The sequence below is a fragment of the Balaenoptera ricei genome, chromosome 7 (assembly GCF_028023285.1).
Source record: "Balaenoptera ricei isolate mBalRic1 chromosome 7, mBalRic1.hap2, whole genome shotgun sequence".
NCBI lineage: Eukaryota > Metazoa > Chordata > Mammalia > Artiodactyla > Balaenopteridae > Balaenoptera > Balaenoptera ricei.
In genome coordinates, this window is record NC_082645.1 from 18691002 (window position 1) to 18715657 (window position 24656).

The 24656-nt window shown below is 41.1% G+C and overlaps 1 protein-coding gene across 6 annotated transcripts in view; it reads right to left on the reverse strand.

Moving 5' to 3' along the window:
• Positions 1–13096, reverse strand: part of HERC2 (HECT and RLD domain containing E3 ubiquitin protein ligase 2) — a 217936-nt gene extending 204840 nt beyond the window's left edge. For all 6 annotated transcript variants that reach the window (XM_059927751.1, XM_059927750.1, XM_059927749.1 and 3 more), the window contains exons 1-3: positions 12755–13096; positions 12275–12377; positions 436–550 (exon numbers count right to left, since the gene is read on the reverse strand). In XM_059927751.1, coding sequence (XP_059783734.1) covers positions 436–550; positions 12275–12346 — 187 coding nt within the window. In that variant the 5' untranslated portion in view covers positions 12347–12377; positions 12755–13096. The remainder of the gene's footprint in view (positions 1–435; positions 551–12274; positions 12378–12754) is intronic.
• Between the last annotated feature and the right edge of the window lie 11560 nt (positions 13097–24656).

Sequence of the window (24656 nt, forward strand, 5' to 3'; positions counted from 1 at the left end):
CAGGCCACAGGCCAAAGGCTTCCAAAAAGTGTTTTATACACTCCCACTCGAGAGTCACACAGGAAAAATTTCAGGAATACTGATTATTTCCACTCGACCTTATAATAACCACAATTTATAGTAAGCCAAAGCAATATATATTTTAAAACTTAACGAAGAAACATTAAGTGGAGTTCCTATAAGCTACAAATGAGACATCAGAGGAAGGACACCACAGCAAGGTGGTTTTGCCATGAAAAGGCCTTCAATTCGCATAGAACAGTGAAATCCAGGAAGCTCCTAATATTAACTATCATTTAGACATCTCCAAAGTGAAAACAAAACTTCAGTTATACTCAAGCACACTTCTGTTCCTATAGCACATTCCAAAATTTCTATAAAATGCAATTTATAAAGGTCTTAACACAATGAAAAATACTAGTTAAAGTCTCTTACCTTTTCTAGAAGGAAGCTCTCCATTCTGTGTTAATTCTGTCCCAGTATATACAATTTCTCCATCTTTAACCATTTCATTCCACAGACCACAGAGCCCATCTCGTGTGAACGCAAGCTGGCAATGATAAATAAAATAAACTTACAGAGTAATCGTACTCACAATGCAATTCTTAAAGAATAATATGAAAAAAAACCTCATTCGTTCAACATTTAATGAAAATTGTCCCAAGAAATACAGTTAAGTGAAAAAGGTACTGTGCATAATAGCTTATATACTATGCTACGTTTTGCCTAAGATACAAGAAAAAAGACATGCGGGCAGGTGCTCTGGAAAGATAAACCAGACATAAATAACATGATCACTTATGGGGAGATGGGAAGGGGAACGTGGGTAAAAAGCAGCAGAGGTGAATGAAGGCAAGATTTTGAGTATACCTTACATTTACTTGTAAAACATGTAAATGATTTTGATTTTCAAAAAGTACAGTTAAATCATAAAAAGCAAAGTCTATAACTGGTAACAAGCAAATTAACCTGTTTATCAAAAAGAAAAGTACACTTGACCCTTGAACAACTCAGGGGTTAATCCAATATAACTTTTATAGTCAGCCCTCCATATCCACGGTTCCTCCACATCCACAGACTCAACCAACCATAGACCGTGTAGTACTTCAGTATTTACTACTGAAAAATATCCAAGTACAAGTGGACCCACGTAGTTCAAACCTGCGTTGTTCAGGGTCAACTGTATTTCAAGAGCCTTTTCAACTATACATCTTTAGTTGGATATACTTCAAGGGAAAAAAAACCTTAAACTTTACTAATTGGTCTTATTCACAACCATAATATTGACATTAAAATTTTTCAACTATTTCATGTATATATATTGTAGGATAAAGCAATGTTAATATAATAAAATGTATGTTTATGATAAAGTATGTTAATGTTACTAGAAACTAAGATTTTAAGTATAAAAGATAAAATCAAGGAAGTTTTTAAGAACAATTCGAATTGGAAATCTCAGCATGAATTTATATTTGAATATATCTGCTTGCACTGTCTTTGGAAAAGACCTAAAATCAATGGCACTCTGAGAGCAGTGAGTACACCCAGCACCCAGATACTGGTTTCCAAGCACCACTTCCCACTAAATGAAACCTGGGCTCTAGGGAAAAAAAGGCTGAGTCAAGGACCGGGGCAGAAAGGTGAGCCTGGACTATCTTAAGTTTGCACCAAAAAAGCTGCTCAAAGCCTGATGAGGACTCCCTCACTGGCCAAATTTAGAATAATTTTGAACATCAAAATACATAACGACTATATTGGACTGAAAAAGTTTTAAATAAAAACACGAGTCCATAGTGATATTCAAAGACAAAACAAAAACGCTCACAAAAGTGCTCTTGGTTGTCAGTGTTTAGAAGTCAGAAAAGGTTTCCCAGAGAAAGCAGTCACTGAAGGGCGGGGGCATGGTGAACACCCAAAGAAGGCATCCATTCTGAAAACGGCAGGTACAACAGAAACCCTCTTCTCAGACATACAAGACACTTTTAATTTTCTTTGTTCACAAGTCCACCAGCTTGTCCCTTGTCATCAATCCAACATTCGCCACTCTCATGAAGCATCCACTACTTCCAGACTCAGTTTCTTTAAAGGGAGCAAGAACTGAAGGGCACTTTGTGAGCAATCTTAGTGCACAATTCCTTTAGACTTGCAAGGCTTTTCCTGCAATCCTTTACAGTTCTCTCTTACCTAACCTGTACAAGTCATTTTTTTAGCATCTCACTTTTATCCAAACAATGTGTAGTAGGCAAATCTAAGATGCCCTCAAGATCCTTGCCCCCCCTGGGGCACACACACCCTGTGTAATCCTCTCTCTGAGTGTGGGCAGGACTTGTGAATATAGGACGGGACTTTCCACCTGTGACTAGGTTTTGTTTCCTTCTGTGGCAAAAGTGAAGGAATTTCTCATATATAATTAAGGTCTCACATCGGTTGATTTCTAGTTAACCAAAAGGACGATTATCCTAGGGCCCTGTCAGGTAAAAGCCCTTAAGAGGATGGGGCCATCCTGAAGAGACACTCTCCCAGCCACTGCCATGAGCTGCCAATGGAGGGGGCGTCTCCTAGGAGCCCACAGCTCAGCCCCACCCAACACCCAACAAACTGAATTCTGCCGACAAGGACCCCAGTGAGACTCCAGATGAGAAAGCAGACTGGTCAGCACCCTGACTGCAGCCTGTGAATCCCGAAGCAGAAGACCCAGCTAAACCATGGCCAGACACCTGACCCACACAGAAAGGGGGAGAGAGTAAACGGGGTTGTTTTAAGCTGCTGAATTTCTGGTCAGTGACTTGTTACATAGCAACAGAAAACCAATTTGGCATCTAACTTAGTTTTCACAGAAGCAACAACTTTCTCTCAGCACTCATATTTTATCTGTCCACATCACTAACAAGATAACTGCCATAAACATACTTGAGACCAAAACATGACTGTGGGCAAAAGTATTAACTGGTAGAGGGAGAAGTAAATCGTTTCTAAAAAGTGAGCCACAAACGTTCAAGGCCCCTGAGGTTTTAATGCGGGAATGGAAAGGCCTGGCTCATCTGCTGGTCTGCGTAAGAGGAGGGCAGCTAAGAGCTGCCGCTGGCCTCAGTCCTGGCCCGCATGGCCACACAGGCAAACAGTGGCCAGAATAGATAGCCCCACGCGTGCTGTGCTCCAGCAGTTACACGCCACCTCCAGGGGCCAGGGAATAAATGATCACACCTCCAGCCATAACTCAGCGTCAGGGCAGTGGAGAGGACAGAGGAAGAAACCAGAAACAGAGGAAATAACTTAGGAGGCCTCTGCTAAGAGCTCCCCAAAACAGGATGAGAGCCTAAGCCAAGACATGGAAGAGAAGAAGTATGTAAGACATTTCAGATCAAACGGGACAGAGCAGATGTGAAAAGTGAAAAACCAGGTAGGGAACAGACTCAGGATGAGAGGGAATTAGCTCAGTTTTAACCACTGAGATTTGCACCAACTACTGAACATAAACATGGAGATACTCTCCCCATGCACGCGCACACACGTACACACATACACACACAGACACATTACACACATACTGCAAATACAAATTCAGATCTTAGCAGAGTGTTCAGGGCTACAGGTTCAAATCTGGGAGTCAACAGCATGGGCTGTAGACCTGCAGAAGATGCTAATGCCGAAGGAGGGAGGGTGGACCAGCCCCGACTGCCCACTAGGATTACCCCAGGGTGGCTGGGGACGAAACATTTATTATGGAATAAGCCAAGGAAGAAGCCCAGCTTACATGGAAACAAGAACTATCACTACCGCCCATTCTTTCATCACTCGGGTCATGTTGGGAAGGATGAGAGCAGGGCAGCTGTGTGGAAGGTAGACACTGGGTGTCTGGAGGGATACTCGCTGTAGAAGCCTCTTAGGAACTGCAGACGTGAACTCGAGTAACCACCAAACTACAATGGTTCGGGCATCTGAAAGGATTCGAGGAAGGAGGAACACTGCTAAGGCAACAAAGCAAGCTTCCATGGAGCAGGGCTTGAAAGAGCTAGACTGCAGAAGGCAGAGACGAAGCCCCTGGGAGAGCATTCCAAGGCACTGGGAGGGAAGCACAGGATCCCAAGGAGAAAGAGGCCGGGAAAACTGGGAAATTATCATGGCACTGGAAGAATAACCTGCACAAGCAGTAAAAGTCACTTCAATTTGTCAGTTTAAGAGTATTTGTACAACAGTCTATAAATAGCTTGTCTTTATTAGTAGGTAATTTACATAAACGTTCCCAATGGGTGACAATATAGATCTTAAATTTTAACTTTTTTCACGTAGAATCCAGATGCCTCTGATTAGCGTTACTCAGTCTTAGGACCCTTTTCCAATGTGCTCTTACATTCTTACCTCACACCTCTAAAATGACATAGCAGGTAAAGGCATTTTCATCCTGAAAAGAAGCCAGCAAGGGGGGTAGTAATAGGCCCAGTTCTGAGGGTCAGTAACTAAAACTTAGAAGTTCAATTACCTGACCAAGATCACACAACACCGAGGCTGTCGAGTTTTTGGGAACAGGCCTAACTCTCAAGCTTGTTCTCTTCTCACCAACACCACAACATGCACCAACACGTGCAGTAAGGAGGCCTGGGGGAGCCATCACAGGTGCTACCAATACTTGAAAACCAAATAGAATTGGGCAAGCTGACCCTTAAGGTATCTATTAAAATCACTACTTCAGAACTGTATAATCCGAATATAATATAATTAATAATATAAAATAATCCGAACACAATATAATCCGAAACAGAATATGCCAAATGAAATAAATGGCATTTTGATTAACTTATAGTTAGAAAATGTTTATTTTTTCTATCTTTAAAATATGCCTGAAACGGGAACTGTTCAAATATCTGCAGATGACTAAAGTAAAGATATCTGGCTTTTTTTCTTAGCCTTGCAGAAAAATACTTTCTGCAGGACAATTCCAAAAAATTTTAAGAACAGGTTTCTAGAACAACTGGAAAGGTCAGAAAGAAACATAAAGTACACCTGTTTGAAGACATCCAGGCAGCAAGGAGAGGAGGACAGCCCAGGGAGCCAAAGGCTGCCTCCCTAGAGGCACCTGCCAATTCTGCGAGCAGGGCTGAGACCAAGCACAGCTCAGTGGAGCTGCTGAGAGGCCGGAGCCATGGTGCTCACAGGGAAGAGGCCTGTGAGGAAGAGGTAAACATGCCATGCTTTGAGCAGAACTCCAAAGGGCCACGCACACAGAAGTACGGGTGAGGTGCAAGCAGACCGGCAGGAGCCCAGGTTTGAACCATCACAGTTCCCTACTGCTCTGAAGTAACCTGAGGTCACTAGTGCTACTAGTTTGACAGATCCTCTCTGGAAGGAGGAAAGCATTACCCAATGCCCCCAAATGATCACAACAACTTTTCATGTACAATACCTAGAACGCAAACAAAAATAAAAATGGGTAAGATAAGACCACATGACTGAAAAATGAAAAAAATGGAAGACAGCATAAACAAATCAAGAGTGGATCCAGAAAACAGACATACAGATACAGACTGCCCTAAAAAGGAAAGCCCGAGTAACAGATTAAAGTGCTGACACTTTCCCTGGTAGATGCCAGCCCAGGGCAGTGAGGGGAAGGGCAGAGGGAGAGGCAAGACAAGGAAGCATAGGAAGCAAATGATGCAGCAAGTTACTACAGGGGTCAGCAAATTAAGGCCCAGCCCAGGGGCCAAACCTGGCCCACGACCTGATCTCATATGGCCCTCAAGCTAAGAGTGGCTTTTACATTTTTCAGTGATCGAAAAATAACCAAGAGAAGGAAAATATTTCATGACACATGAAAATTATGACATTCAAACTTCAGTATCCATAAAGTTTCTGGAGCCTACCAACATGCACTTGTTTTTATGTACTGTCTGTAGCTGCTTTTGCATGACAACAGCAAAGGTGAGCAGCTGTTACAGAGGACACATGGCCCACAGAAATATTTACGATCTGGCCCTTTACAGGAAAAGTTTGCAGACTCCCGTTTTATTGCACCGGTCCCCACTCCATGGTGTGCGGCAGGCACACTTCCCAGGCATGTGGGGCTCTTCGCCAAGGTCTGCAAGAAGAAACCACAAACCTGTCCAAGGAGGGGAATAAAAGGGGGTCGGGGGTGGGAATTAAAATACCCAGTTCCCGTATCTCTCTTTACCAAGCGGTGAATGTTCACCCCATGGAAAGTGAGCTCCTGCTCTCCCCCACCTTCCAGACGATGTCACCGGCAACTCCATGGTAGGCAGCTGGGAAGCCCTAACCTACGCCCTGCTGTGTGACACTACATCTAAGACGAGGAGGAGAAGGGCGGCCCACAGGCACGCTGGGGTATCAACCCAGAGGGAAAGGGAGACGCAGTCGAGGAATCTAAAGAGGCTGCGCAAGGTTTAATGTGTTCAGGCAACTGAAAGACCACATTAACAACTTCAGCAGAGAACTGGAAACTATAGAAGAGTACCTAATGTGGCAGTTAAGCAAACTGTCAAAACACTTCACACTAAACGTTTAAAATAGGTGCATTTTACTAAATATAATTATACCTCAATAGAATGCATTCAAACAAAAATGTGGAAATTCTAAAACCAAAAAAAAACAGTATCTAAAATTAAGAAGTCAATAAATGAGATTAAAAGCAGATTGGAAAGGCCTGTGCTTCCACCTGTGAAGAATTAACTTCTTTAGGAATTACCTGTCTGGTAGAAAACCAAACAGAATATATCAAACAGCTGTTTTCCAACACTGGACAACAGACAGCCCAGAACTGTGAGCCCTGAGAAGGGCAACAAATGAAATAAGGGCTACAACTTCCCAAACTTAATGCCTGGAAGCAGCTTCCAGGCTGCAACACAGGAAAGGGGAACCCAAATAGAGCCCAGAGGTCTTGCTGAATGGAGGAGACAGACCAGCTATAAGTAGGTCAAAATGACAAGAATACAGGAGAGGAAGTTGGCTGCAGAGAGACTGATCTCTGGAGATGGGCAGAGGGGACCCCTTGAGACTTTGGCTGAGAACTGATCTGGGTATGGGTTGAGAACACTCCCAAGGCTGGGGAAAGAAGCACTAAAAAGGAGTAGGCAGAACCCCCATGATTCACAGTCTGGGAAATCTTGTGTTTCCACCAACCAGAACAGAAAGACCTCCCAACACACCAAGCATTAGAGTCCTGAGAAGGACACTGCCTTAATAAGGCAGATAAATTAGCCCAAGATTAAAGGCTGTGCTAAATCAGCCCAAACAAACCTTAGGATCAATCTTTGAAAGGCCACATTGATCCCAAGTAACTTACATGCATGCCAGACAAAACTAATGTTCTGTAAAAGAATAAAATAAAATCTAACACAGAATAACATAATATTTATTTATAATGTCCAACATTCAATAAAAAATTACCAGGCATGCAGACATGCCCCATAACCAGAGCAATAAATCAAAAGAAATGATAGATTCAGTCAATCGGAATAAATGCAGAAATGACAGACATGATGGAATTAGCAGACAAGAATGTTAAAAGCTCTATTATAGATATGTTCCATGTACTCACAGAGAGGAAAATATGAACATCATGACAAGTGAAATGGAAGATACAAAAAGGACTGGAATGGAACCTCTAAAGATGAAAAATACAAGATCTGAAGTGAAAACTTCAATGCATAGGATTACTAAATTAGACACTGCAGAACAGTTCTACTATAATCCAACACGTCTAAGCATACAGCTCTTACATGCTATGCTCTCTCCCTTTTAAAACTCACTCTGGGTTCTACCCATAACTATAGGTTTAATGCCCACCACCAGTCTTCATGTCAATGTACAGTCATTCAGTCATCTAAAGATCTTTCTCTACTCAATTCCTCAGGAAGGGCTCATGGAAACAATATTTCCTGAGTTCCTGCTCATTGATAAACTTGTGTCCTTTTTACCTGAAAAGTCAGTTTTGCTAGAACATAAAATCCTTGGCTCACATTTTCTTTTCCTGGGTGCCATGAATATGTCACTCAGCTTTCTTCTGCATAAGGCCTTGTTGTCAAGTCTAACGATGAACTCATTTTCTTTCCTTTATAACTATTATTAGTCTTTTCCAAGAACCAAAGCTAAAAGTTAGTTCTTTAAAAAAGACTAACAAAATATATAAACCCCTGACAAGACAGGTCCAAAGTACAGAAAAGATACAAACAACCAAACTCATGATACTACCTATTCACAGACACAAAAGTAATCACAAGAAGTCATTATGAAAATCAATTAAGTTACCTGTATGTACAACATCCTTTTATTTCTACGTATCATCTGTCAACTGGAAAACCTGAGATTTGAATTTACCAGGATGTTCATGTTTACATTTTTTAATCTACTGATATTTCTAAGCGTAAAGTGACAATATATACATTTAATAACTTTAAGTTTAAAAGCTAACTTTCATGCTGAATCATTTTAAATTGATGACTAGAAGAAAAGAAAAATTCAATCTGAGTTGCATTATTGATATACTCAACAACTTTGATGGGCCTCAAAGGCATTATACTGAGTGAACAAAGCCAGTTTCAAAAGGTCACATACCATACGACATTCTCAAAATGACAAAATTATAGAGATGGAGAACAGATTAGTGATTGCCAGGGGTCAAAAATGGTAGAGGAAGTTGAGTGTGACTATAGAGGGACAGCAGGAGGGAGATCTTTGTGGTGATGGAACACTTCTGGATCTTAATTGTGGTGGTGGTTACATGAATAAACACATATGATAAAATGGCATAGAACTATGCACACATTGTACCAATGTCAATTTGCTGATTTTAATATTATACTATAGTTACCTAAGATTGTACCACTGGGGGAGTCTGGAAGAAGAGTATACCATGACCTCTCTACTTTCTTTGCAACTTCCTGTGGGTCTATTACTATTTCAAAATAAAAAGCTTTAAAAATTGCTTCATACATATCTAATTTCATGTTCCAATTCAAAGAACCCAAAAATAGAAACTGTAGGAGATTGATCTGAGTACAGCTTATTCAAAAAAGAACAGGATAACGCCATTTGTGGACCCATGCTCAAAGACACACCCTTAACCTTACATCAAGACTAGCAAGGGACTTCCCCGGTGGTCCAGTGGTTAAGACTCTGCGCTTCCACTGCGGACAGCACGGGTTCGATCTCCAGTCAGGGAACTAAGATTCCACATGCCATACGGCACAGCCAAAAAGAAAAAAAAAAAAAAAAAAAAGACTAGGAAATAAATATGCATATATATTTTAAGAATAAAAAGTTTTTAAGGTATTATGGTTCTTTTGCTTAATTGACTTTTTGGTTCACCAAAAAAACTACCAATCACATCAGACAGAAGGACTTTTACTGTAAATATAAACATGGTAATGGTAGTGATTATGTAGCTAACACTTCTTAGCTCTGTATTTGTTGCCTCCTCAAGGGAGTTGTGAAGGAAGATGGTGACTCAAGGAACTCCACACAACAACCAGAAAAGAGTACTGAAGAAGTAAAAAGCATTATATATGTAAAAACCAGATATATGCCTGCCATATAATGGGTACTCCATTAGAGGCAGCTGGTTACAAAGTCCGAGGCCTGAGGGATCTAAATATCTCTGATCAAGAAAGTCTAGGATTAGTGTCTATATTCTCTATAATAGACACATATTAAAACTTTTCACAATCTCCAAAAATTTTTCCTTTCTGAAGTCATTGAAAACTTCACAGGCATTTCAAATAAAAATAGCCACAGAAAAATAGATTAGCTAACTCTTACAGCTAAGAAACATGTTTCTACCCCACATATTATTCATTACCCAGGTGTCAATCCTGCTCCCAATACAAAAGCCTACTTAAGGAAGGGGACCCTTCCCACTCCAGGTGGGAGAGACATCCCCAACAAGATAAGTGTAAAACCTGTCAGAATAAGGCCGGCATCCACAATATGTGTTTTCAGGAAAGATTCCAAAGAGTAAACCATGTCTAAGTTATTCCTTAGGGTAAAACAACAACATTCATTCCTCACATTTAATAAGCAATGCTGGAGAAATTGTATAAAACCAAGGTCAGCAATCATTTTTTCACACTATTTTCATTTATCTCACAGCTTCAATACCCATACTACATTTTTCCTCTATCCAAAACCTAGGTCTCTTCACTTATTCCTAGGAGTTTGGAAGACTTCTGAATAGTACTCAAATGTCTAAGAAGGGCCAAGCACTGTATATTACTCTAAATAAACCAAAGGTAAAATGGTAATCGCTCAAAGGCATAAGTGGTGTTTCTTTTTATGTATATCTGCCTGACTCACTGTAGGCACTCAACTCAGCATTAAACCGGTTTTAGATCAAGATGCTAAAACTCATATTTAGCAATTATTCAATTATAATTACTAAGGGAAAAAAAACTTCATTAGGTAAAGTTCTTTACTTCAAAAAGTTTTGTAAATATATAAATACTAACACAAAAACAATTCTTGGGACTTCCCTGGTGGTCCAGTGGGTAAGACTCTGCGCTCCCAATGCAGGGGGCCAGGGTTCAATCCCTGGTCAGGGAACTAGATCCCACATGCATGCCACAACTAAGAAGTCCACATGTCTGAACTAAAGATCCCGAGTGCGGCAACTAAGACCCAGCGCAGCCAAAATAAATAAAATAAATAAATTTTCTTTTCAATTTTTTTTAAATAAATAAAAAATAAAAACAATTCTTCAAATCAGTTTGCCTGAATCTCAAGATTTTGTAAATAAGAAATTATTCATCTCTCACTTCCCCCACCCCTGCTTTAAAAAAAAAAAAAAGAAAGAAAGAAAAAAGGTCAAAGGAAGGGTTTCCCTGGTGGCGCAGTGGTTGAGAATCTGCCTGCCAATGCAGGGGACACGGGTTCGAGCCCTGGTCTGGGAAGATCCCACATGTCACGGAGCAACTAGGCCCGTGAGCCACAACTACTGAGCCTGCGCATCTGGAGCCTGTGCTCCGCCTCTCACAGCTACTGAGCCTGCGTGTCTGGAGCCTGTGCTCCGCAACAAGAGAGGCCGCGATAGCGAAGAGGCCCGCGCACCGCGATGAAGAGTGGCCCCCACTTGCCGCAACTAGAGAAAGCCCTCGCACAGAAACGAAGACCCAACACAGACAAAAATAAATATAAAATAAATAAATAAATAAAAGAGCCTTCCCTAAAAAAATTTTTTTTAAAAAGTCAAAGGAAAACAGAAAGTAATTGCTAAATAAAAGGTAATGTTTAAATTTTTTTAAAAAAAGTCACTACTATGCCAATTCTTAACCCAATTCTTCTTGTTTTTCTTATCTAACATTACACCATTAATAACAATCCCATCACCCACAACATAGTTCTTAACACTTGGCTCTGAAACCAACTAGGACTCAACACTTAAAAAAAAAATTTAAGAAGGGCAATAATGCTTCACTTCAAGTATCTAATATCAACTGCTTACAGAATACATGACTTGCGTCATGCAGTATGTAAGACTGTATTTAAACAAGGTTAAGATTACTTGAGAAATACTTAAAATGGCTAACCTCAGGGAAGAGGGAAAAAACACATATACACTACAAAATATTTCAGCCATTTCTTTCTGAGGGCAACAGGGAGTTACAAACACAGTTTTTCCATTTGCAAACAAAACTAACTTGGGATAAAGAAAAGACTACAGAAACATCATCGTTATTTATTTGGCAATTTCTGAACAAGCATGCAATTACCTTAAAACAAAATATTAGAGAGTCTAAGGCTAACATTTTGTTTCCACATGTTCTTGACGTGAAAATCCAAGTACTCCTCTTAATAAGACCAGTGAGAATACAAAACAAGCAGCTCAACTGAACCCTTGTCGCTCCAGAAACACAAACACAGAATCCCATAAAAATAAGTGAGTTTCTGCAGGACATAATAAATGACTGTATGTCACTTCTCCCCCACATAATTAACTGAACATCTCAAAAAGTATCACTAAACAGTCACCAAGATATGGCTAAGAATGATACAGACCTCTTAAAAAATAATAACAAAAAATTTTTGCATAACTGTCTCATTTCTTGCACTTATAAATAACTGTAATTAAAATGTAGCCACACACACTATAAAAAGAGCAATAAAAATTGACACAATAAAAGGTACATTTAAAGTTATAGAAAACAAACCTGCTTCTCTCATATGGCAAGATCTGATCCGCATGCCCTTACATACCCTAAAGAAAGGGTTCACCAGAAATTTAACTATGTAGGCAGGAAAACACCAGGAAAAAGGAATGTCAAAACCCCACCTGTATATCTGTTTTCAACCATTTGGAGTCAAGTCGAGCCTGAGCAGCCAAACAGAAAGAATCAGAAGGCATCTTTCCCCCGATTTCCTCCCAGTCGTCAAACCTGCAAGTAAAACAGAAACGCTGAAGACCTAAACCTTTTCAGAATTTTACAAAGACCCTACCGCAAGGTTTAATGCGGCAAAAAGAGAGAACAGGAAGGAGGGAGAGGAGAAGCTCTGGAGCAGGGGAGTGAGAGGAGGAGAGAGGGAAAGAGAAAGATGGGGCGAGAAAGGAAAAAGCCTACTTCCAGTCCAGGTAAGAGTCACACACGGGATTCGCCCGGGTCTGTACCACGTCGGCGAGACCTTGAGAATGGACGGTTACAAGACCAAATCACAATGTCATCCCCTTCCCTTAAATCCAAAAGGTAAACACACAAGACTGCAAGAAGCCCACATCTCAACGACAAATGACACCAGCACGCATCCTCCGCTTTACCTCAGGCCAGAACTGGTGCGTGAAATAAATTAATCAAAATTCACGTCTGCAGAAAAATCCAAAACAATAATCACTTGGAAATGAAAAGACAGCCCGAGACGCGCGCCGCGGGCGGTCCGCGCAGGCCCCGGTCCGGCGGCTGCGCCAACGCCCGCCGTGCCCCGGTTTGGCCCGGCCCCGGCCCGCACCGCCCCAGCGGCCGGCCGCCCTCGCCGCCCCCCGAGGACGAAGACCGGACGGTAGAGGCCCGGCTGCCTGGCTCCGGCGCGTGCGGACACAGCCCCAAAGGCCACGGGCTCCGCCGGCACTCCCAATCCCGGGGCCTGCAATCCCGGCGCCTCCGGAGGCCGGAGGGGCGGGCCGACGCGGGGCTACGGCCCCCGCGGCCCAGCCAATCGCATCGAGGCGTCTCCGCAGGCCCAGCCAATCGGGAAGAGGAGCATCCCCGCCCCTTCTGCCGACTCTCCAAGTTTCCTTCAATCCGGCTCCTCTTCCTCCTTGAGCTCACCCCCTTGCGGTCAAGGCCAACCGAAGACGCCGAGAGGCGGGATTTCCGCCGCACGCACGCACGCACAGGCTCCTGAACCGGACTTCTCCCCGCGCTCTCAGAAAGCCAGCCGGTACGGAGACAGCGTGGTGCTGCAGGGTGGTTCGGCGTGGGCGGGGGCTAGGGCTGAAGGTGAGGCGGGATGGGGTCTGCAAGAGCCTCTTCCTGCCTGTCCCACTGAATGCAACTAAAACCTTGCTCAGAATACATGGAGCAGCTGGTAGCAGGAGGATCAGAGAAGGAAATGAGAGCTTTTAGTTCCACTGAACCAGTAGCCAGAAAACAATGCTTAAGAAATTTAAAACAAAGTCATACAAAGTATGTTCTCTGATCATAATAGAATTAACTACAAATCATTAAGAGATACAGGACAATCTCCAAACACTTGGAAGTTAAACAGTATATTTCTAGATAGTCCATGGGTCAAAGAAGAAATCTCAAAGGAAAAGAACTATTTTGAATTGAACAAAATTAAAATGCAACATCAAAATTTGTGAGACTCAACTAAAATACTGATTAAAGTGAAATTTATAACGCTAACTCCTTATCTTAGAAACTGAGAAAGAACCCAAATCAACAATCTAAGCTTACATGTTTTTATTGTTTTCCCATTCTTTATTTTCCTGATTTCTAGACTTAACTTTATTTTTTTTAATATTTTTGGAGTATAGTTGATTTATTGATCAATACAATGTTGTGTTAGTTTCAGGTGTACAGCAAAGTGAATCAGTTATACATATACAGATATCCACTCTTTTTTTAGATTCTTTTCCCATATAGACCATTACAGAGTATTGAGTAGAGTTCCCTGTGCTAAGCTTACATTTTAAGAAACTAGGAAAAGAAGAGCAGCACACACCCAAAACAAGAAGAGGGAGGAAACAATAGAGGAGCAGAAATAAGTGAAATTGAAAACAGAAAAACTATAGAGAAAAATCAATGAAACTAAAATAAAAGCCAATCATTTGAAAAGATTATAAGCTATGATGAGACCTCCAAAAAGAGGGAAAACACACAAGTTACCAATATATGGAATGCAAGAAAATTTATCACTAAAGACCTCAAAAGGACAGTAAGGGAATACAGGTTTCCCCAACTATCCAAAAGAGAATTCCTATGCAATCTTTCGGAATGGAAATGTTGTAAAACAAAGAAAGGACACATCTTGCTAAGGGATGCACGAAGTAAATTGCGATAAAGCTCAGATACTCACAGACACAATTCGAAGCTATGGTGGCTTGATGATGAGATGCTGAGTGTAGTTCCCAGGGAAGGAGCTTGGTGCCACTTGCTGCTTGGGGTGCAGGTACCTCTATAACAGCTCACAACATGGACATATATACACTACTAAATGTAAAATAGATAGCTAGTGGGAAGCAGTCGCATAGCACAGGGAGATCAGCTCAGTGCTTTGTGACCACCTAGAGGGGTGGGATAGGGAGGGTGGGAGGGAGGGAGACGCAAGAGGGAAGAGATATGGGAACATATGTATATGTATAACTGATTCACTTTGTTATAAAGCAGAAACTAACACACCATTGTAAAGCAATTATACTCCAATAAAGATGTTAAAAAAAAAAAAGCAAATGCTGAATGCTATTTTCACTTTTTGCCTTTTTTCATAAAAGGGAAAATTCTCTTTGGGATTTCTTTTGGTTAGCAAAAACAGGTAGTAATGCAGGTCTTTTCATAGAAGCAACATGGCATAAAGCAAACTTTTGAAAAGCAGGGGGTACCTGTCCTAGAAACAATTCTATACATACAGATTTGACAATTTATATGAAATGGGCTAATTCCATGAAAGTCATACACTACCAAACTCACTCAAAAAGAAATAGATAACCTGAACAGGGCTATACCTATTAAAGAAATTAAATTCACAGTTAAAAACCTTCCAAAAAAGAAATCTCCAGGCCCAGATTGTTTCATTGGTGGATTCTGGTTCTACCAAATATTTAATAAAGAAGTAACACAAATTCTATACAAACTCTTCCAGAAAATTGAAGAGGAGTGAACATTTTCATTCTATAAGCCCAGCATTACCCTGCTAACAAAACCAGAAAAAGACATTACAAGGAAACTTAAGACCAATATTCCCTACAAACATAGATGCAAAAAATTTTAGCCAACTTTTTGCAAATAGATTCCATCACCATATAGAAAGAATAATACATCATAACCAAGTGGAGTTTATCCCAAGAATTCAAGATTGATTTAACATTCAAAGCATCTCAATAGATATCAAAAAATGCTTTTGAGAAGATCCAACATCTCATTATAAACACTTTCAGCAAACTAGAAAGGGAGGAGAACTCCTCAACCTGATAATGGACACTTATGAAAACCTACATGCAAGCCAAAACAGTCTAGCAAAATAACAAGTTTGGAGGACTCACACTTCCCGATACAAAAACTTACTACAAAACTATAGTAAACAAAACAGTGTGATACTTCCAAAAGGGTAAACATATAGATCAATGGAATAGAATACAGAACCCAGAATAAACATTCACATATCTGGTCAATTGATTTCTGACAAGACCATTCAATAGTGAAAGGACAGCCTTTTCAATAAATGGTTCTGGGAAAACTGGATATCCACATGCAAAAGAATGACGTTGGACCCTTACCTTACACCATATATAAAAATTAACTCAAAATTGATCAAACCTAAAAGTAAGAACTAAAAGTGTAAAACTCTTAGAAGAACACATGGGGGGAAATCTTCAGCTTCATGACATTGGATTTAGCAATGATTTCTTAAATATGACATCAAAAGCACAGGCAACAACAACAACAAATAAATTTAAAGCTTTGTTTATCCCTAATCTTATTTAGGTTCCTACTTCTCATCTATTTCCCCTACCTCTACCCCTCTACCTCTACCCCTAAACCCTGTGGAACTTACAGACTATCTTCAGCAACATCTTCAATTGATTTTTTAATATTCTCATCATGTTACTGTTCTAATGAAAATCTTGTTGTTCCCTGTGGAAAACAGTCACTTTTTATTCTCCCACATCTGTACATCTTAGGGCATGAAGATGCCCTAAGGCATGAAGATGCAATATCATTCCCTGCCACTTTTATACCATTTTTCCTCCTGCTTCACTTAAGAAAACAAAACAAAAGAAGACGAAAAGCCAAACTTCTTTGAAACACTGCTATTTGACTATACCACCCTCTGCTCCTGATTCCAATAATCCATACTCCTTTTCATCACTTCTCACGTTCACTGAAGAACATGAGTCACCACCCAGTTCCCTAACTCTCAGTTCCTCAGGGCCTCACTTTTAACCATCTTACTTCCTGCTCCACCTGAGCCACTGACCACCATCATCAGTTCCATTCACCAAATCACCTTGAAGATCACAATTGTGAGCCTCTGACTCTTTTATCACTTGCCCATAATCTCTAATCACTTGTTCCTCTCTCCCTCTGTTGTACTTGCCTGGAAAACCTCAACACTGGGTTAGTCCACTCCACTCACTGGGAACGTGGCTGAACTCCTGAGGTACGCACTTGAGTATCTACTCAATATTTTTTCCATTCCCCTGGTGCTGCACAGCTCTCTGGTGATTGGGATACAACAGGCCTGAGAATGAAAAACCAGCCAGCTGTGGAGCAGCAGAGTGGAGGGGTGGAAGGAGACCCTGGAAGGTGTACATGCACCACTCACCCAATCTTGAGCCCATTCACCCTAAGACTTACTAAGAGTAGGAAAAATTAACAACCAGATGTTATTGCAGCCAGAAGCACCCTAACTGATAAAACTTCTCACCATGAAAATTACCATCATAATTTCTTTCTGTAGCTTCTTTCTTGCCTCTGTTACTGTGGATAAATCTTCCCGTATCTAATAGGTAGACAATCCCCCTGCTAGGGTTCTGGATCCACCCCCTTACCTCTCAATGACTCCACTCAGGTATTAGTACTTGCCTCACTTCCCCTCCATCTTTCTCTCTCTGCTGCATCTGGTCTATCAGCTTATAAATAGGCCAAGGATCTTAGCTTTAAAGACCCTCCTTTGAGCTCCACATATCCCTTCAGAAGCTACCTCATTTCTCTCTTTTTTCATAGCAATTTTTTTTTTCAAGTGGTCTCTACTTTCTACCTTTACTTCTCCATCGCACTCTCCTTTGAACCACACCAGTCAGGCTTTGTTCCCACCACTTCACCAGAACACTCTAGGAGAGGTAACCAATAAGGTTCACTTGGCCAAATCTCGTGTCAGTCATCGGTCCTCACCATATGTGAGCTCCCAGTAATAAGTTCACAGTTGTTCACATCTTCATTATTGAAACCTTTTCTTCACATTTTCCCAGGTTTCTTCCTACATGACTGGAAATTCTTCATCAGTCTCCTCATTTTCCTGACCTTTCTTTATTGGAATGACCCAACCTTATTCCTTGGCTCTCTTCTTCTTTTTTTAAATTTTATTTTACTTTTTTTAATTTTTTGGCCTCACCATGGGGCATGCAGGATCTTTAGTTCCCCGACCAGGGAGCAAACCCGTGCACCCTGCAGTGGAAACACAGAGTCCTAACCACTGGACCACCAGGGAAGTCCCTCAGCTCTCTTCTTTACCAACAGTTACTCCCTGGGTGATGTCATCTAATCCTGTGGCTTTCAATGTGCCAATAACTCCCCGGTTTGACATCTTTCATTAAATCTAAGATGTGTTGAGGCCATTATTTTCTTAATCTCACTAAAAGGTGTCAGAGAAGATGTCATAACTGAGTCACAACTTCCACTTGTCTGACAGCCATTGATAACAGGATACATCCTGATTTCAGAGATATTAATACATGGAAAATGTGTACCTCAGAATTGAAGGAATACGATGTATAAATCTCCAGTTCTAAATTTCACAGTTCTACATCCAATGACCCATTTGGAAGAACAATATGTATCTCAAATTTAACATGTTCAAAAGTGAATGTAGGGTCTCACCTCTTCACTCCCTACTCTTCTCAGTAAACAGACTACCTTTCACCCAGGTGCTCAGGCCAAAATTTGTTGCAATAAAAATAGAAGTCAAGGGTTTTTTTCCCCCTCTCCTGAGAACAAGGAAAATAAAGGGAACAGTGAACAGGCTAGAGAAGAAACATAACCTGGCCTGAAAGAGTTAATCACTCCTAGTTTTATTTTAACTGTCACTAATCTGTAGTGTCTGTAACTAGATTTGTACTTCACAAAGCTAACCTCACTCCCTGACACTATGTAAATTACATTCTGCACCTATCACCCCTGACTCTGTGTGAGTTACATCCTGTACCTGTCACTCCCTAACCTTTTTACATCCTGGCGCGTGTACATTCCCTATGCCCCCTTGTAACAAATCCCTGCCCTGTAGCTTTTGCGTTTCAGAAAGAAGGTCGCCGGCCCATAAACCAGAGACAAACGAACCCAATTACCAGGCTGCCGGACCCCAATTACCGGGCTGCCTGACGCCAGCTATGACTGTTTTGAAGTAATGCAAGGGAAAAAAAAAATGCAAAACCTTCACTACTTTGATCCTTATAATATACCCGGGACTGCAAGCCCTGCGTATAAAATCTTCTCCAATTCCCAGAGGAGGAGGGCACAGTTCTTGAGGTGCTAGCCTGCTGTGTCTTCCCTTTGCCTGGCAAAGAAAATAAAAAACCTCTCTATTTCTTATCCTCCAAATCTCTGTCTCTGTATTTCTATTCGGCATCGGTGCACAGGGAGCCAAAACTTGTTGGCAACAAACCTTTGGAATCATCCATAACTCCTCTCATGTCCAACATCCAGTCCAAGAATAAATCCCATTGGCTCTATCTTGAATTACATCACTTCCCATCACCTCCACAATAATGTGATCCAAAACACCTACGTCTCTCACCTGGACCTACACAAGAGCTTCCTAACTGCTCCCCCTGCTTCCATTTTTGTGCCCCTATCATCCGTTCTCCACCCAGCAACCATATGATGCTTTTCAAATATGCTTCAGATTACCTCTCCTTGACCAAAACCCTCTAATGGCTTCTCATCATACTTCTAATAAAATCTAAAGTCACTATCATGCCTACAGGCCATACCTGATTTACTCCTGACTCCTTTGTCCTTTCTTCCTTCCACTTTCTTCTTCACCCACTTCACTCCAAGCACAGAGGTCTTCTTGCTACTTCTTCAACATGCCAAACATGTTTCTGTCCTAGGGCCTTTGCACTTGCTGTTCTCTCTACTTGGAAAGATCTTTCCTCAGAAATCTGGCTTTCATCTGTTTATACATGGCTCAAAGACCCCCACCATCTGTCTGACCCACACCCCAACTTCCAATGTCCAAGAGAGGATATCTCCTTGATTATTCCCAGGCCATGGAGGGGGTCCCTCTCTCTTGAGGCAGGGGTCCACCCTTGGGTCAATCATCAGAGTCAAGAGGAGAGTCATGTGATACAAAACACCTACTTAGACCCAGTCCTTCAGTAGAAGCTATAGGTTCGATGTATTTTCAAATAAGATGCATGAGTTGGGTAGGTACTTGTAAATGTCTATTACAATTTCTTCACCTCTCTGATTGGTCAGGTTTGCAATGATTAAGAGGGAGGGCAGTCAGACTGCTTGTGTCAAATCTTGTTTCTGCCACTTACTAGCTATGTGACTTTTGGCGAGTTATTTTGTCTCACTTTAAAATGAGGATAAGAAAAGTATTCACCTCATAGAGTTGCTTTGAGGATTGAGATAATTGATGCAATGTGCCTAGAACAGTACCTAGTAAGGTCTTAATATATGTTAGCCACCATCATCATCACCATCATCATCATTCCCCTTGGCCTCACTCTAGCTCCAGTTAGTTATTCAGAGCTGAAGGAGACCCCAAACTCCAAAACTTATCCCCAAGGAAAAGACAAAGAAGAAAAAGAAAAGATACTTTTATCCCACCAAAATATTCCTCCATGTGCTGTAGAGTCAGAGAGGCCTGAATTCTGAGTTAGCTACCTTCTATGTGACCTTGTGGAAATTGTTTAACCTCAGTTTCTTTATCTATGGTATGGGGGTGTTACTGCCTACCTCTTGGAATGTTCAGCCAGTCAGAGACAATGTATGTGAGGTGTCAGGCAATCTGTAACTACTCAATAACCAGCAGTAGCACCAGAAAGAGTTCCTCTTCCTTTCCAGGCATATGGAAGGTTGTATTTCCCCTTGAAGTGAGGTAGTGTCATGTCAGCGGGTCATGGGTAGAAGAGGCGTGCATCACTTCTGGGCTGGAACATTAAGTTGCTGATGTGAGACCCTCTAGCATTCTCTTCTTCTGCATGACAATTGTAGGAGCAGGTGCTGAATTTAAGCATTCATCAACCTGAGTCCCTAAGTGATTGTGAGAGCAGTGGCCCCACTGTCAACCCATATTTGACATGTAGCTTGACCAAGAAACAAACTTTTGTGGGTTTTTTTTTTAGTTACTGGGATTCAAGAGTTATTTCTGAAACATATCTTCACCTATTCTGATGATATACTTTTCAGAAGAAGCCAGATAATAAGTGTAGAAGGAATGACGTAATTAGGGAAGCATTGTTTTCAAATCCACAGGAGCCGGTGCCTCTGTGCCTGGACACTGACTCAGGGAACTCACACTAAAACCATTGGGTAAATGATTGATGGGGAACTGGGCATTCCTACAGCAACACTACACAAATGACTTTCTAGTCACAGGGGGAAAACCTTAATTGTCCTGACTGACGTCATCCTAATCCAGTGGCCACTGTTAGTAACACTTATGAAAGGTCAACTAGATATTTTGAGTCTTCTGATGCAATATGAAATACACAATATTACCCATGATACATTCTAGTTGTTTTTAATGTCTCCATTAAATCTATCAAGTCTTTAGGCTCTTATAACTTTTAATTTTATTTATTTATTTTTATTTATTTATTTGGCTCTGCTGGGTCTTAGTTGTTGTGTCATGCGGGCTTTTAGTTGCGGCATGCAGGATCTAGTTCCCTGACCAGGGATTGAACCTGGGCTGCCTGCATTGGGAGCGTGGAATCTTAACCACTGGACCACAAGAGAAGTCCCATAGCCTCTTATAACTTTTGAGTTATAAGAAACATAGGAATTAGAGGAACAAGCTGAAATCATCACAAGAGAATAATTTGACCTAGTCTCATCAGCAAGTCAGTGGTGTAAAGAAAGGGTCTGAATTGGATAAAAAGAGAATTAAGAGATACTTAAGTGATTTAAGAGATCAAATATAAATGCAGAGTCCTGGACTGGATACTTTTGACAATCTCTATTTAAAAATCATTTGGAGATATAAAATAGATAGCTAGTGGGAAGCAGCTGCATCACACAGGGAGATCAGCTCAGTGCTTTGTGACCACTTAGAGAGGTGGGATAGGGAGGGTGAGAGGGAGATGCAAGAGGGAGGGGATATGGGTATATATGTATACGTATAGCTGATTCACTTTGTTATACAGCAGAAACTAACACAACATTGTAAAGCAATTATACTCCAATAAAGATGTTAAAAAAAAAGAATGATTATATGTATATGTGTAACTGAACCACTTTGCTGTACACCTGAAACTAATGCAACATTGTAAATCAACTATACTCCAATAAAATTAAAATTAAAAAAATAAAATAAAAGTCATTTGGAGGACAATAGGAGAAATCTGAATAAGATCTGGGCTTTAAATTATGTGAATATATACTGATATTGGAAAAGTATATATCATTAATGGGGAGAAAACAAGTTGAAAAACAGAATGTATAGGATGAAAACATTTTAGCAAAAGAGTGTGTGTATGTGTGTGTGTATGCATTGAAAAAGGTCTGGAAATGTGCATTCTAAGGGGTAAACAGTGATAAAATTTGGACAGTGGGAAAGGATGTTATTATTTTCTTAGTTATGCTTATCTATATTTTCGAATTTTCTAAACATATAAAGATTAAATTGTACTCTAAAAATAAATAAATAAGACTTCACTACAAAAAAAGAGAGTGTAAAAATTTCTTTTAGTTAACTGGCAAAATTCTATTTCTGGAAATATGATAGAATAGTTTTCTGAGAAAAAAAAAAACCTGCCACTTAAAAACACCTAGACATATTGGAAATGGTATTACAGTCTAAATATAACCAAGTTTAAAAACTTCAAGAATATCTCTATGGTCAAATGCAAATAGAAACTGAGAGCTAAAGCAATGATAGAGTGAGAAAGCCTTTGTGACATGAAAGTAGTTGCCCATACTTGGAACCTAGACACCTGGGATCCCAAATCTGAGAGACAACACTTGGAGAGCTGGGAATAAGTGTTTGTACTGGGAGCCTGAGTATGGGACCAACAGGTAGGGGAGATGAGGCTGTTCACCCTGGGCAAGTTACCCATATTCAGAACTTAAACGCCTGGGATCTACCAAGGAGAAGAAACATAAGCTTGTTGCCCAGAGTAGGGGCTCATTCCCGGAGCTTAGAGACTTGGGGTATAACAAGTAGAGGAGACAGGGCCTTGACAAACTGGGAGGAGGTAACTCTACTTGGAACCTAGACATGTAGGACCCTCATAATCTGAACCTGGAGAACTGGATTCAAACAGGCAGCAGAGACAGCTTTGGTGACCTAGTAATGGTAACCCATACTGGGAACGAGAACCTGAGATCCAACCAGGATAGGACACATGGCTTTTGTGCCTGGCTGTAGAAGATCATACTCAGAACCTGGAGACCTGGTATCCAACAAGTAGAGAAACAAGGCCTTAGTTCCCCATGCATAGAGATATTGGATCCCACAAGCAGAAGAGACAAGGTCTTAATGCCTTTAAGCTAGGTGCCCATATTTAGAACCTCTGCTCATGAGATCAAACAAGCCATGGAGACAAGGCTTTGGAGCCTTAAGAGTAGTAGTCAACATCCAGAATTTATACTAGGTATCCAAAAGGCAAAGGGGCCTGTGGCTCAGTGCCGGGATACTTTCCCATAATCAGAACCTGAGATCCACAGCAAGAAACTAACACAACATTGTAAAGCAACTACACTCCAATAAAAATTAAAAAAAAAAAAAAAAAGAGAACCTGAGATCCAACAAGCAGAGAAGGAATAGTGCCCTAGGTGTACTTGCCAGCTCCCAGATTCTAGAGACTTGGGAATGCACAAAGCAGAATATATGAGACCTTCTTGCCTGGGGCAGATTTGCCACCATTGGCAACACACGGACCTGGAATCCAACAAGCAGAGGACACAAGGCCTTGCCCTGGGAGTAGTTGTTCACTATCTGGACTTGGAGGCCTAAATTCCTTCAAGCTGGGGAGCCAGGGTCTTTGCACCTGGGGAATGGTTGCTTATGCTGAGATCATAGACAACCGAAGTCAGCTAAGGAGAAGGGACAGAGAGCATGGGTGCCCCTGGTGTTGTTGCCCATTCTAGGATCTTAGCGACTGGAATCCAACAAGCAGAGGAGCCGGTGCCTCTGTGCCTGGGGATTATTTGCCCATACTCAGAACTTAAAGATATGAGATCCATCAAGCAGACGAAAATAGACATGGTGACCTAGGAGCATGTAACAATTTTTGGACTCTAAAGATCTGGGATCCAAAAAAGCAGAATATATGAGACTTTTTTGCCCAGGTAGACGTTGTCCCAACTCAACATAAAGGTATGGACTCCAACAGGCGGAGGACACAAGACTTCTGTGCCCTGAGAGTAGTTGCCTGTACTCAGATGAGCGATCTGGGGTGCAATAAGCAAAGAATACACTGCTTTGGTGACCTGGGAGTAGTTCCTAGAAAACTGGGAATTATCAAGCAGGGAGACAAGGTCCTGTGCCTTAGAAGGTATACATACCCTAGACTTAGAGGCCTGGAAAACAAAGAGCAAAGGAGGCAAACTCTTAGTATTGTGGGGGTAGCTCCCTACAACCTGAACTTAGATAACAGAATTCCAACAAGCAGAGGAGATGTGGTCTTGGTGACCCTAAGGTTATGTGCCCATACTCAGAACACAGAGATCTGGAATCTATCCAGCAAAAGAGATGAGGTGCTGATACCCTGAGTGTAGTTGCCATACTTAGAATGTAGTTACCTGTGGATTGACATGTATACACTGATGTGTATAAAATGGATGACTAATAAGAACCTGCTGTATAAAAAAATAAATAAAATTAAATTTAAAAAAAAAAGAATGTAGTTACCTGGGATTGCAATAAGGTGAGGAGACAAGACATCGTATTCTCACAGCAGCTGCCATTCCCAGAACTAGAGACCCGAGACCCGGTAAGGAGAAGAAAACAGAGCCTAGTGCCTTGGAAGTTGATTCTCTCACTCAATCCCTAGAAATTTGGATTCAACAAGCAGATAAAAAATTTTTGATGTTTGTGGAGTAGTGGATCATACT